Source organism: Mytilus californianus, unplaced genomic scaffold (genome assembly GCF_021869535.1).
Source record: "Mytilus californianus isolate M0D057914Y unplaced genomic scaffold, xbMytCali1.0.p SCAF_22, whole genome shotgun sequence".
In the NCBI taxonomy this organism is placed as follows: Eukaryota; Metazoa; Mollusca; class Bivalvia; order Mytilida; family Mytilidae; genus Mytilus; species Mytilus californianus.
In genome coordinates this window covers 3,146,965-3,161,472 of record NW_026262671.1, presented here as the reverse complement: position 1 = coordinate 3,161,472, position 14,508 = coordinate 3,146,965, and the positions used below count along the sequence as shown (strand labels likewise).

The following is a 14,508-nucleotide window of genomic DNA, read 5'->3' as shown; positions in this document are numbered from 1 at the left end:
TGACCACAAGGCCTGGGCCGACGGTCATAAAACTTTACTCGGTACACCGAGTACCAAATTTGTGCTGGAAACACCAATGATTACAGTTATATGATTGGCTGATTTCTTAGTCTGAGTACGATAATCGTACTCTGAAGTTGTTATGACCACAAGATCTGAATATGTTTGTCCCTTTGCCTGTCGATATTGAGCAGGTTCTGAGTTGATAAGTACGTGAATTATAAGTTTCTTTTTTTCTTATCGGATGCCTTACTTTTCATAGATTTATGTCCTAAATGGACTTAAAAAATTCCATGAACATTGTACTTGTCTGGAATTTTTCGTTATACCTGTAGATATGGACGTTTTGTTCATTAATATAAAATATTGAGCTCTACATCGAATTTGCGTTTGTTCCCAGTGACCTCCTATTAAAAATAATAAGTGAGTACTTTTGGTCATTCCGAAGATTGGGACATTTGTGTTGTCATGACACATCTGGTTTTATTTTACAGATCTTTTTTTCTTGTAAATGTCAATTAGACAGCAACCCACCGACTCAAAAACCACTTGCTCCTTCCTAAATGCTTTTGGCTTACATTGTTATAAGATTTTAAAATATTTTGTTGTAAAATGAGATAAAAAAAATACACATTTTTTTTTTTTTTTTTTTGTAGAATTATGAAGACATACGAATCGATAGAAGTCGGTAACATGTTGAATGCCTTGTCTGATCTTACCGGAGATATCTGTGAATTTTATACACAAGATATAAATCCGCCAGAAAACTTGTTTTACATTATGTATAAGTCGTACTCGAATCGATCACTGCTTGTGTGCTGGAGAAACGAGAAAAGACTCACACATACTGGATTTCATCATACGCTTGAATCCATCGAGGTAAGCTAATGAAATTAATGGTAAGTGTGCGGAATTACCTGAACATTAAAAATACTACATGAGAGGTGTTGCATTGGTAAATGTATTGAAAAGCTAAATAAAAAGCGAAGTTGCTAAATCAAAGATAAATGTTTGGGAGTGCTAAATAAAAAGCAGAGGTGTTAATTAAAGGTAAATGTTTTGAACAGATCTATAAAAAGCAAAAGTATCAATTTAAGGTCTAGCACAAAGTAGGGTTCATAATTTCATTAATATGTTCTCGTCCCGACAGTCCTGTAGTATTTGCCACTGGACTTTTAACAACAATCCACCATCATCATCTTAGACCCGTGTTAATATTTTCAATGCAAAGTATATTACAGAGATTGCCCGTTGATGTTAGCAGACTTAGGCGGTTTCAAAATGACAATGTTAATTTTTTTTTCGTTTTCGCTTCAAAAAAACGTTTTCTATGAAGAATTATAGAAAAAGATTTGGTAATAAAGTAAATATGTTCATCGAACACGGTATTTGTTTAGAACTAGAGATGTATACAAATATAATCATGTCATGTAATTTTGAAAACTGACATTGCATCATTGGTTGAATGTGAAATGTTTAGGCGGCGTTGGACAATTACAATGGGTTGGTGTTCTGTTTTAAAACTATTAACAAGAATGCACTAGGTTCTGAAATGGTGACTGTCGATCGAGAATAGTTCAAACATGCATATTGTTTAGTATGGGTCAGATTGCGTCGAACACAATATAATGGTCTACAGGATACTTAAGTCAAATCAAGAACAGTTGATGATTTTCCTGGCTAGACGAATAAAAGCCAATACTGTTAAGTACTTTACAAAAAACTGGCCCATTCAGACGGTTTTTATATTGTTCTTTTTTCGATATTTTACCCGAGAACAAATATACAGACTCAGTATACTCATACCATATTCAAATGAATAATTTTAACAGTTAATAGATAATACAATGGACGTGGAAGTTTTGATTAGAAAGGATTCAAGGATATTCGTTTATTATCAAAATAATTATATTATATGACATATTATTCAAGGTTTACCTACAGATATAGTGCTATTTTATATATATGGCCCAATTTAACGATTCATTTCTACAATTAAATCCAACATTAGTTTAGATTAGGGATATTATTGCATATTATCTATAGAATGTAGATTGCAACATATAAAATCATGACTAGAACTTGTTAATATGATTGTATATAAATGACCCAGATTGTTTAAAGTTAAAGTTCAAAGTTTAATTTACAAGAGAGGCGAAAAATATCAAAGTGACATTCAAACTCATAAGTCGAAAATAAACTGACAACGCCATGGCTAAAAAATAAAGAAAAAAAGACCAACAGACGATATTAATAAACTACATAAACACAAGCGCTAGTGAGCTTTTCAAATAGAATTCAAAATGTATACACACATACAAGCAAAATTTTAAATATACAGTGCATGGTAAGATATTAAAATAGATGACATATACAAGTTAAAAACATTGTTTTAGCACAGCAGATAATAGCTAACAAAGCTTAACAAATCCAACAGTCAAACAAAATTAAAAAAAATATATATTATAAGCAGGCACTGCATTGGCAGGAGCTGTTATTTGGATCCCATGTTTGTACCAATTTTTTGAATTGGTCAAAAGATGTTTCCATTCGACAATGGTTAGGCAGCTCATTCCAAATTTGTGTAGCATTATAGCGAAACGATCTCAAACCATACGTGGAAGTTCTGACTCTCGGGAGTACTGCTGTTTTCTGTGATCTAAAATTATACTTCTGAATTTTAATATCAATTAAATCAAGAAGATAACTTGGACTTTTTTATGAACTATTTATAATGTTTCTTCTGCAATAGTTTTTATTCTTCTTATTTCTAAAAACTATCATAATCTTTATAAATGAATCTAAGAGCTATCTCTTGATTTTTTTTTCCATTTTTTGTTTGTTTTTTTTTTTTGCTTTTTTTTTTTTGCTACAATAATGCCAAATTACTGGACAATAGTTAAAATTGGAAAGAATGAATGAATAATATGCTGTTAAACTGCCTAGCCTGTTTTAAATATTTACACATTCGTTTAAAAATATACTTGTCTTAATGCCTTTTAAAGTGCAAGCTTGTTTCTTTATTATTATGAGGCTGACTTCATACAGGAGCTTCTTAGGAAGAGAGATAAGAAGTTAGCAATATCCTTTAACTCTACGTTCCGCTATATAGATGATGTTCTCTCACTAAATAATACAAAATTTGGTGACTATGTTGAACGAATCTATCCCATCGAACTAGAGATAAAGGATACTACAGATACAGTTAAGTCTGCCTCATATCTTGACTTACATCTAGAAATTGACAATGAGGGTCGGTTGAAAACAAAACTTTACGACAAAAGAGATGATTTCAGCTTCCCAATTGTGAACTTATGTCGTAACTACAATACCCTTCCCTTTTCACGAATGTGACTTACCGAATTAGACTATTTACCGGATTTGTAATACCATAAGCAACTCGACGGGTGCCACATGTGGAGCAGGATCTGCTTACCCTTCCGGAGCACCTGAGATCACCCCCAGTTTTTGGTGGGGTTCGTGTTGCTTAGTCTTTAGTTTTCTATGTTGTGTCATCTGTACTATTATTTGTCTGTTTGTCTTTTTATTTTTGGCCATGACGTTGTCAGTTTGTTTTCGATCTATGAGTTTGACTGTCCCTCTGGTATCTTTCGTCCCTCTTTTACAGTTCGACTGACTCTGCCTCAATCACTCGAACTATTAAATATTTGGCGATTAGCAGAAAAGTACATCTAGTATTCACCAATTATAAAATAATGCTTTTGTTTGGTTTGATTTAGCCGCAAATTGAACTCACAACTTCCAAAACGTAGAATAATGATATGTTCAATCACGATTGTATAGTTATCATTATCAATAAGGCGAGAAAATACCATGAGGGCAATAACAAACCAATTAAGAAACAAGGGAAAAAAAGACAACACCATGCTCAAAAGAAAAAAAAAGACGAACTGACAAACAACAAGCCACAACACAATGATCTATTTATTAGTTGTTATTGGTTTTGAACTGGATTTCGGTAACTGCGAGTACTCATAGATCGGTCTTATCTTTTTTGTTAGTTGTTTTTTTTTTTCTGTACTTGTGTCGATCTGATGAGTTAGGCCTTTTTCAACTAATTTTTTATTGTTTGTTCTCATGTTGAGCTTTTACACCTATGACCCATGCCAGGAGGGAATGAGCGCTCGAAAACATGTTTAACCCCAACACATTTTATATGCCTGCCCGATGTCAGGAGTCTGTGTAGTATACACATCAAAAAATGCAACGCATGTTCACCACATGTTTTTGAAAACGGATGGTAAACATGCGTTTCACCATATGTTTTCAAACGCATGATTCACATAAACGCATGTAAACTATACGTTCCCCAAACATGCGTTAAACGTACTGTGCTCCAAACATGCGTTTCTGACATGTTTAGAAACGTACGGTAAATTCCTGGTAAACATGCGTTTACATGCGTTGCATTTTTTGCTGTGTACACATATAATTCAGTGTTTGTCGTTGGTTGACTTGTTGTCTTTCCTACTTGTTTTTCGCAAATTGTTTTATACATCAATCTGGCCGTTGGTTTTATCGTTAGAATTGGTTCACATTTTGTCATATCGGAGCCTTTATACCTGGTGGATAGTTGTCTCATTGACAATCATACCTCATCTTCTCATTTTTATATTACGTAGAAAACTTATAATTCAGCAAGACGAACATCGATGGAACTGAAAAAAAAACCTCTTGATTACTAGTATGTTTTTTATGGCTATTGGCTAATATATCATAATTTCTTTTTTAAATATTTTGTTATCTAGAACACCAGTTTTGAAGAAGAAAATGAAGATCTAACAAGATATCTACACATTATAACAGCTACGACGAAGGTATAATACTTTAAGTTATTTTGTTTTTAGGGGGTTCACCTATCTATTTCTTTATCATATCAACTCGTCTGAATAATTTAGAAGACTTGTGAGCGGGGAAGGAATGTCTATGGATTTTTCAAACATATCAGAAATAACAAGAATTTCTAAATATTTTACCGACTTTTTTTTTTTTTTTTTTTTTTTCAATTCTTGTCGTATATCGCCTTTCCATTGGACAGAAGCTACGTTATTTCGGGAGTGTGTTTGAGAAGTACATTTGCAACAGACGCCATATTTAGTGAACGATTTTAAAAGTTGTGTTATCAATCTTTTTTTTTTTACATTCTTGTCATATATCGCCTTTCTATTCGATAGAAGCTATGTTATTAGGAGACGTGACGTGACGTTTGTCTAAATTGAATCTCACCTTGCTTTAAGATTTTGAAGGTGTTTGCGAGCACATACGAACCAACAGTGAAATTTCAATTCTTAGCGGGAAAATTATTTTAAAATAAATTTTTCAAATACAGTGTACATATTTATGGTATTGTATAAGTCCTTACGGTGTTGTCACTGATTTGTCTGTATTAGATAAGATTAAACAAAATATTTACATGAACGACCAGTTGCGATAAAGCTTACTTTTACACCACTGTCCCAGGTTAGGGGAGGGTTGGGCGCCCGCAAACATGTTTAACACCGCAATATTCTGGTTGTGCCTGTCCCAAGTCAGAAATTCTGTAGTTGTCAATTATTGCTTTGTTTGTTTATTGATTTGTACATAAATAAGATAAATTCAGATTAACATAAATTGAATATACATTATAATATAAGAGTTTATTAATTGATTATATATATATATATACTGTTTGATACGACTCTGTACAATACACTATCGAAAAGATAAAAAAGAAAATAAACAATGGATAAATAAGGAGATGTGGTATAATTGACAATGAGATAACTATCCAGCAAAGTCCAAAAGTACGTGGGTATAAGCAACGTTATGTAACGGCCCTCAACAATGATCAATACCCACACCGTTTAGTCATCTATAAAAGACCCTGACATGACAAACTGTGAATAATTCAAACGAAAACTTGGCAACTTTCTGATGTTATAGATAATGCATATTCTAAGGTTTTTCTTGTCGTATAACACACCGAGGGGCGTCAGGATTAATAAAATGGGTAATCCTTGGGCAATCCTGACACCCCGAGGTGTGTTATACGACCCGATACCGCCCGATAACGGTGTATGAAAAAATACAAGTCACTTCGTCAGTAATTTATATACCAACTTAGTTGATGAAAGGGGATGCTATGTTTTCTTTCCCTTTTTCTTCATGACATTTTTATCGCGGAAAAAGAGATTATTTTTTCAACATTTTGAACGAATTGAACTATTGAGAATAATTTTCGTTTGAATGGCAATATACATTGTATTCTTTCTAAACTGAGAATCATGATTAAATCTAATACTCCCCCTAACCCATTATAAAGTACGTGGCTGTTATTCTATAGAAAAAAAGAGTATTTGGTCATTTGATCATTTGATAGGGTAAAAGGTATATGTAGATGTAAAAAAAATAAGAACTGGCACGAAGAGAGCACGAAATCGTGATACATGTACATGTACACAAAAATCGAATATCCATACATGTAGGTTAAAGTATGATTTCGAATACAGTGTGAATCAATAAGTTTTCAAAATCCTACACACGAATGTGTTAACTCTGCCTTTTTTCAAAAGTATTATGAAAAGTTTTGCATTATTAAATTCATTTCACAGAAACAATAAAAAAAAAACAAATATGACAGTTTTATTTATTTTTTTTTGCCATGGCACTACATTGTAGAATCGTATTTGCTATACTATAACTATTATCTTCTGTTTTGATTGTAAGCTTGATATTTGCCATATCATAACTCTAATATGTTTTGTTTGTTTAATATAGTTCCCGACAACCGATGGGCGATTGATAGAAATGGTCAGATTGAAATGTCAATTTACTGCAGAACCAAACTGGCATGGAAAATTTTCAGACTGGTACTTATCTTTTTCATTTTATTATACAGTACATACTGGGACATAGTCTGATAAATCATCAGCATCCTTAATGTCTGACATTAGATGTCAGGCATTTATTGGGGGTCATAGACTGGTACTTATCTTTTTCATTTTATTATATTTAGAAAATCATTAATTTGAATACGTTATATTATAATTCTATTTTATTTTCGTATACTTTCTGAAAACTCACGATTTGTCTCGTCCATTTGGCTGTATAGAATGTATACGTCCGATTGAAATAGGGACATTACATATGATAACATAAGATGCCTCTTATATGGAGAGCCCAACGCTCTTTGCTCGATTAAGAACCAACATGTATGCAACATCTTTTTGAATGTTCCAAAATTGATGTACTGTTTTTTTCTCGTATTGAATATGTATGAAATATATGTCACTGAACATTAAGAAAACAACATTAAACTAATAGTTTTAACATGTGTGATTAAACATTTGCGTCACAGCAAAGAAAATGAATATAAGGGAATACAAATTATTAACAAAGAAATTTGAACAGTTGCATTGCATGTTTGCTTTAATTTACATTGATGATACATATAACATTCAATTTTCTTTGCAGTGATCCAATCTCATGGGGGTCTGTATCCCTTTGGTTCATGGAAAAATATAAACCACTCCAGTGCAAAGATAAAGACGAGTACTGGATGAAATATGAAGATTTCAGGTGTAATTTTGGTGGATTAATTATAATAAATGGAACAGACCCTTTCCGTTCAGAAGGGTTGTCAATAGAACGTATTTACAAGCGCTCAGATTCAAGCGATTCAACAACACGTCCTCCTAGCGGCCAAAGTATAGACGGAGCACTTCCGTTAAGTAGTCGCAATTCAACAGCATCATCGTTTATTGTGAGGAATGGTCAATCCCAAAATAGACTACATAACTCTCTAAACCCGCCAAATGACACAACACAAAAACGTCACAGTTTTACGTCAAGTCCCCAAACAGATAATATTATGAAAATGCTTTTAAATGGCAGAAATGTGCCATGTAGTACAAATAACAACGAATATTCCGATTGTCCAGCTTACAAGAAGAGATGGTATTGGCGAAGAGGTAGTTCGGACGATACTGCAGTTTATCCATTCTCTAGGATTGAAAGTATATGTTCCGAAAAGTCACAGGATGGTGACAGTATAAATGGGGAGACAGATATAACAGGATTTCAGGCAGGCTTTGCGTATGCATATAGACGTAAAAGTGCTCCTCTAATAGGAAGAAACTTCTCTTCGTCTTCTTTATCACACTTGACTCACAGTAGTTTCCTAGCAACGAAAACAGATTTCTTCCGGTCACGTGGCGGCTGGAAACTTTTAGTAGAACATCGTGACAGATGGATCAGTAAGTTGAATCAATATCATATCTAAACTCTTTTAATTCAAGCTATTATCAAACATTTTTTTTTGTATCTGGACAAGTGCGAAGAAGTTATTTTGTGTGTTATCTCCTAACAATTTCCTGAATTTAGTCATGGTTTTATAACAAATGTTATACAGACAAGGTTTTAAGCAGAAATGCATTACCTTAAGATAAACAAAGGGCTACTCCTAGCAAAGTATAATGCGGTCAATGGTAAACAATCTGATATTGTTGCATGGTGACATATATTTGAAATGACGTTTGTTTGCTAATTAAAATCTGATTAATATGTAAACGTATCCACATAGCAGAGACAAAATTTCAAAAATAATAGTATTATAGTTTCGTGGACATATCAGCAGGGTTAGTACTTTTAGCAAGCCCTACGCAACAATGAACATTTTTTTTATATATACGGTATTATTTATCATGTATTGGATGTGCTTCAAATAGTATGTTGACAAACAAATGTCTTTTGATTTTTGTGGTAGTACCTCGTGACGTATTCCCACCATCTTCTCTTATTATGCCCCACCTAGGGGCATTATGTTTTCGGTCTGTGCGTCCGTTCGTCCGTCTATCCCGCTTCAGGTTAAAGTCTTTGGTCAAGGTAGTTTTTGAAGAAGTTGAAGTCCAGTCAATTTGAAACGTAGTACACATGTTTCCTATGATATGATCTTTCTAATTCTAATGCCAAATTAGAGTTTTGACCCCAATTTCTCGGTCCACTGAACATAGAAAATGAAAGTGCAAGTGGGGTGTCCCGCTTCAGGTTATAGTTTTTGGTCAAGTTAGTTTTTGATGAAGTTGAAGTCCAATCAACTTGAAACTTAGTACACCCTATGATATGATCTTTGTAATTTTAATTAGAGTTTTGACCCCAATTTCAAAGTGATAGTGCGAGTGGGGCATCCGTGTACTATGGACACATTCTTGTTTATACTAAGTTGGAGTTAAAATAAAATAAAAACCATTATCAAAATTCTAAATCAAATGAGAAGTTTATAATAATTACATGTATGTTTCATTATAATACGTCAGTTTGATTGGCTAACAGCAATCGCGCGTCATTCTGAAATTTACCTTCATTTCAAAATGAAATGTAACATTCATGACGACACGAGCTTCCACAATAAAGTGCACACGTAAATAAAAGAAAAACTTGATAGAAATCGTGTTTTCATGATCCTAGCAAAAAAATCCAATTATAAGTATTGAATGCTTCTTTTAGTAATTTTATAGTTGTAAAAGCGTTGACCGTGCACACATTTTTAGAAAGAAGCGCTTCCTCGCTTCATATAAAATGTACTTCGGTCAACTCTTTTACACCCCAATAAATTTACAAAAAGAAGCGTTCAATTCTTAAATAACATCAACCCAACTTGGCAAGTCTTTTTTCAATTGCTACAAAATGCGAAGTAAGACACATCTCTTCAGAAGTGTACAGTATATGCACCAAAGTCAGTACATTTTGGAGTTGTTGTCAAAACGCAATGATTTTGAGCAGCTTAAGAAAAAAACAGAAGATATTTTAAAGGTTTTTTATTAAAATAATTACAATGTACTAGCTTTATTAAATTAGTTATATGTACAATTTGTACATTTTGACCAGTAAAAATCATATACCAATTGTAACCCTGTGTGAACCTTTTTCCTTGACCGTTTACGTATAAATGTAAAATTTTTGTAACTTCAACAGTCAACTATACTCCATTCCTAATCGCCAATTTACGAATTAACCCGTACAGACTATGCTCACCTCAGCACACGAGATTCACATGAGAAAGTTATGTGTAGCAACTGAGAAACGTATTCAAATTAGATACTTTAGGTGAGCGGTTTGGTAGTTCACATGTGTAGCAACTGAGAAACGTATTCAAATTAGATACTTTAGGTGAGCGGTTTGGTAGTTCACATGTGCACACATTTTCTCACCTAAGCTGCTCAGGTGAGAACAAAAATTAGCTGAGAAATATAGCTGCTCAGCTGAGCAGATGGTGAGGAATTCGAACATAGAATGTTTTAATGGATTTTTACAGGAAAAAATTATGAGTCCAAATTTCTCACCTGAGCATTTTTTGAGCAGTTTTGACTTAGAAAATTTCACATAAGTCGGACTTTTATGTCTGGACCTGCGCCACTACCCCAGTAAAAAAAAAAGCTTCAACAGAGAAATTATAAATACACATTTGAAAAATGATTTAACAAAATCCATGTGACTAGCTATTCTTCATTATCTCGTTAATAGCAGAGCTTTTTGAAGACTCATTTGAAACTGTTTGAAGTCATTTGGCATGTTTATTCAAGAGGTTCAAACTAATTACCCCCCCCCCCCCCTTTTTTCAAAGCTAAAAAAAGTGTCTCTCTACCGCGCCAATCAAAACATTGATTAACAAGACATCGACCTTTTGTAAATAAAGGCAACAGTAGTATACCGCTGTTCGAAATTCATAAATCGATTGAGAAAAAAACAAATCTGGGTTACAAACTAAAACTGAGGGAAACACATCAAATATAAGAGGAGAACTACGACACAACAGAAACACAACATTAAAATGTAGCACACACAGAAACGAACTATAATATAACATTGGCCATTTTCCTGACTTGGTACAGGACATTTTAAGAAAAAAATGGTGGGTTGAACCTGGTTTTGTGGCTAGCCAAACCTCCCGCTTTTATGGCAATGTTAAATATAACATTAATAAAATGACAACATTACATGACAGGACTACAATACAAATAAATGGGAGAACATATAGGACAGAGAAACATACGAATAATAGCTAACAAAAGGTACAGGTTTAAAATCAAATACGCAAGACGCGCGTTTCTTCCATACAAGACTAACCAGTGACGCTCAAAAAAGTACGAAAGCCAAAACAAGTACATAGTTGAAGAGCATTGAGGACCAAAAGTTCCAAAAAGTTGTGCCAAATACGGCTAAGGTTATATGTCTGGGATAAGAAAATCCTTAGTATTTAGAATAATTCATACTTTTGCAAACAGTAAATTTATAAAAATGACTATATAATAGATATACATGATAACATCGAAGTGGTGACTAACTACAGAATAAAAACGGATTCATAAAACAACATAAACCAGCACATAAACATTCACAGCCGAGTTAGCCAAAGAGATCAACGCAAAAAAAAGGTGACGTCACATTTGAATTTCTGAAATTTCCCCAAAATAGGATAGAATTAGGATAGAATTCAAGATTTGGTTTATAATACTCATATAACATTTATTAATAACAATGAAAATTACGATACTAATTGATATAAAATGTGGTAGTAAACTTGTTTGAATATTTTACATTATCACATTTGGTATTATATTCTCTTCATAGAAAGACCTTTTAAAGGTCTTTCAAAATGTGAAAGTTTATTGTTTCTTCATGCTTGCTTGCTAACGGAACAAGTAAACTCATCATAGATACCAGGATAGAAATTTAATAATTGCACCAGACGCGCGTTTCGTCTTCAAAAGACTCATCAGTGACGTTCGAATCATAACATGTTAAAAAGGCCAAATAAAGTATGAAGTTGAAGAGCATTGAGGACCAAAAATTCCTAAAAGTTTTGCCAAATACAGCTAAGATAATCTATTCCTGAGGTAGAAAAGCCTTAGTATTTCAAAAATTCAAAGTTTTGTAAACTGTTAATTTATAATTATGACCATATCAATGATAGTTCAAGAGGAAATGGCATAACAATATTATGCCATGCGATATAATTGACAAATACATTTTCGTTGTACATATGCACCTTAAACATACTCAAATCTTAGTTGTAAACGACTGATAATGACAATACAAAATATTGCCACAATAGCTCTTTTGTTACAAAGAAAAAAATCAAGGAGATATTAAAAATCACAAATTGAAGTAGGTCAGTGAAAACCAGTACCAAAAGAAAGAAGGGAAAGAACAAACATCGGTGCATATAGCAATATATACGGATGGTGAAACTTCAAAAGCAATATTTGTATCTATGAAATAAATAAAGGTCTGATCGAAATCTCCGACTTAATGATTCATCAGCGATACATAGATTACATTCATGAACATACATAAGGTCACTAAAGACACAGGCATAGTGAACGAGTTAGAAGATATCATTTTCGCTTGTCTTTGTGTTATTTTTTAGGCCTGCAAGCAGTGATTGTTATATTTTTGTTTTAGAGCTAGATGTGTCAAATCTGTCCAAATGCCCACGTGTATACTTTACCATCAGCAAGCCAGGTGTCATAAATGAAATGATACCACAAAATTACCATCGTAAAAGCCACATCCTCGTGTCACTCCTGCAGGACTACCGTAGAGGATCGACCTGTGGACAACTTGTTCCAATCGGATTAGGCCTTTACAAGGTAGTATCTATGTGTGTCTGGTTAAATTTTTCCTTTCTAGAAATATATAACTGTCCCGATTAGATCTGGTCTTGAAAGAGTAGTAAATACATTCTTCTTTTTTTCCCTTTAGATTTGGACTATATAGTGCCAATTTTTTCTGTCTAATTAGTTAGCTAAATATAGTAATATTTATTTGTTCTAATAAAATTTGTCATTATTATTTCTGTCTCTACCTTCAGAATTATCGTTATTCTATATGCAATCTGAACCAATAGGCTTTATTTTTCTTACAAAATGTAATTTTTCTATCATTTCAAAGTTGGTGCTAAATTTCTTTCTTCTAAGCAAAGTTTCGTATAAGGTGAAAAAAAACCAAAATGAACTATAAATGTAGGGTTACAACTAAAAATAGGTTGATATATCATTCATAGTTCTATTTTAAGGCTTAAATCATTAGTTATGATTATTTTTGATATATGATCTTAACTGTGAATTATGTTATCATATTATATCTAATAAACAAAACCTTGGCATATGATAGTTTCACATTTCATCAGTCAAATTCAATATGAACAAAAGAAGGCATGGCTTTAAGCGTGATTAAGACATTCAAGTACAAGTAAGTCACAATTAGACATCAATTGCATACCTTGTATACATTATAATCTACTGTTATATTAAAAAGATCGCATAAGCTTGTTAAGATCATACTGCACTTGTAATAATCATACCCAGCGCCACGAAGTCCTAGTGGCATATTGATTTAACCCATCCGTAATTCAGGAGACGCTTACCCTGTCTACGCACTCGTCAGTCTCGCTCCTTGCTCCTTTGAAGCCCAGACGATTCTCGCAGTTTTTGTTTGTTACCTCTCTTTGCCTTCTTGTGACTTAATATGTTATTTTTATATAGACAACTGCAAAGGGCATGGGACAGAAAGGCTTATTTTGATGAAGAAAATTAACAGACTTATGATTCGAAATAAGCATTTGTTAGATTTATTTCTGATGAGTTAAGCCTTTTTCAACTGAGTTTTATAGTTTGTTCTTATGTTGTACTGTTACACCACTGTCCCAGGTTAGGGGGAGGGTTGAGTGCTCATAAACATGTTTAAATCCGCCACATTTTGTATGTTCCTGTCCCAAGTCAGTAGCCTGTAGTTCAGTGGTTCTCGTTGGTTCATCTCTGTCATATTTGTTTTTCGTAAATTGTTTTGTTATAAATTAGGCCGTTAGTTTTTTCAATTGAATTGTTTCATATTTTTTATGTCGGGGCCTTTAATAGTCGACCATACGGTATGGGTTTTCTCATGGTTGCCTATAATTGCTTACATCCATTTCATTTGAACTTTGGTGGATAGTTGTATCATTGGCAATCATATCAAATTTTGTTATTCTTATATTGTGGATCAGAAACTGCTTAAAGTTCCAGAGTATCTGAATTCAGCATTGGTTGTTATAGGTGTATAGCTAAATCTTCGGTTTCTGTGCTGTGCTTTAAGGGTTTTTTTTCTTTGATATTGTATGTCTTCCTTCGATGTATAGGGTTGAATACCCCTTGGTATCCTCTTATCGTACATATCTAACTGGTATCAGTAGTATATGAATTGTTCTCTTTTTCAAAATAAAAAAAACCACTTTTTTGTTATTTTAAATTTTAGTGCAAGACACCAGAGTGTAAAGATTTCTCAAAATACAAATACATAAGCAGATGCGAATCACATAACGATGAAAGGGAAATAACTGTCCGTTTTGATCTTGAGGAGGGAAGCTATGTAGTTGTGCCTTACAGTCAAGTTCCACAACATGAAGGAGAATTCCTATTGCGAATACTGTGTGAAAAAGATGTGTTATGTGGTACAAGAAATGGATGGTGA

At 33.2% G+C, this 14,508-nt stretch overlaps 1 protein-coding gene across 1 annotated transcript in view; it reads left to right on the top strand.

Moving 5' to 3' along the window:
* Positions 1-14,508, top strand: part of LOC127732239 (uncharacterized) — a 59,756-nt gene extending 45,248 nt beyond the window's left edge. The window contains exons 4-9 of the mRNA XM_052241320.1: positions 657-879; positions 4,770-4,838; positions 6,778-6,869; positions 7,474-8,255; positions 12,463-12,650; positions 14,293-14,508. Of these exons, the coding sequence (XP_052097280.1) occupies positions 657-879; positions 4,770-4,838; positions 6,778-6,869; positions 7,474-8,255; positions 12,463-12,650; positions 14,293-14,508 (1,570 nt within the window). The remainder of the gene's footprint in view (positions 1-656; positions 880-4,769; positions 4,839-6,777; positions 6,870-7,473; positions 8,256-12,462; positions 12,651-14,292) is intronic.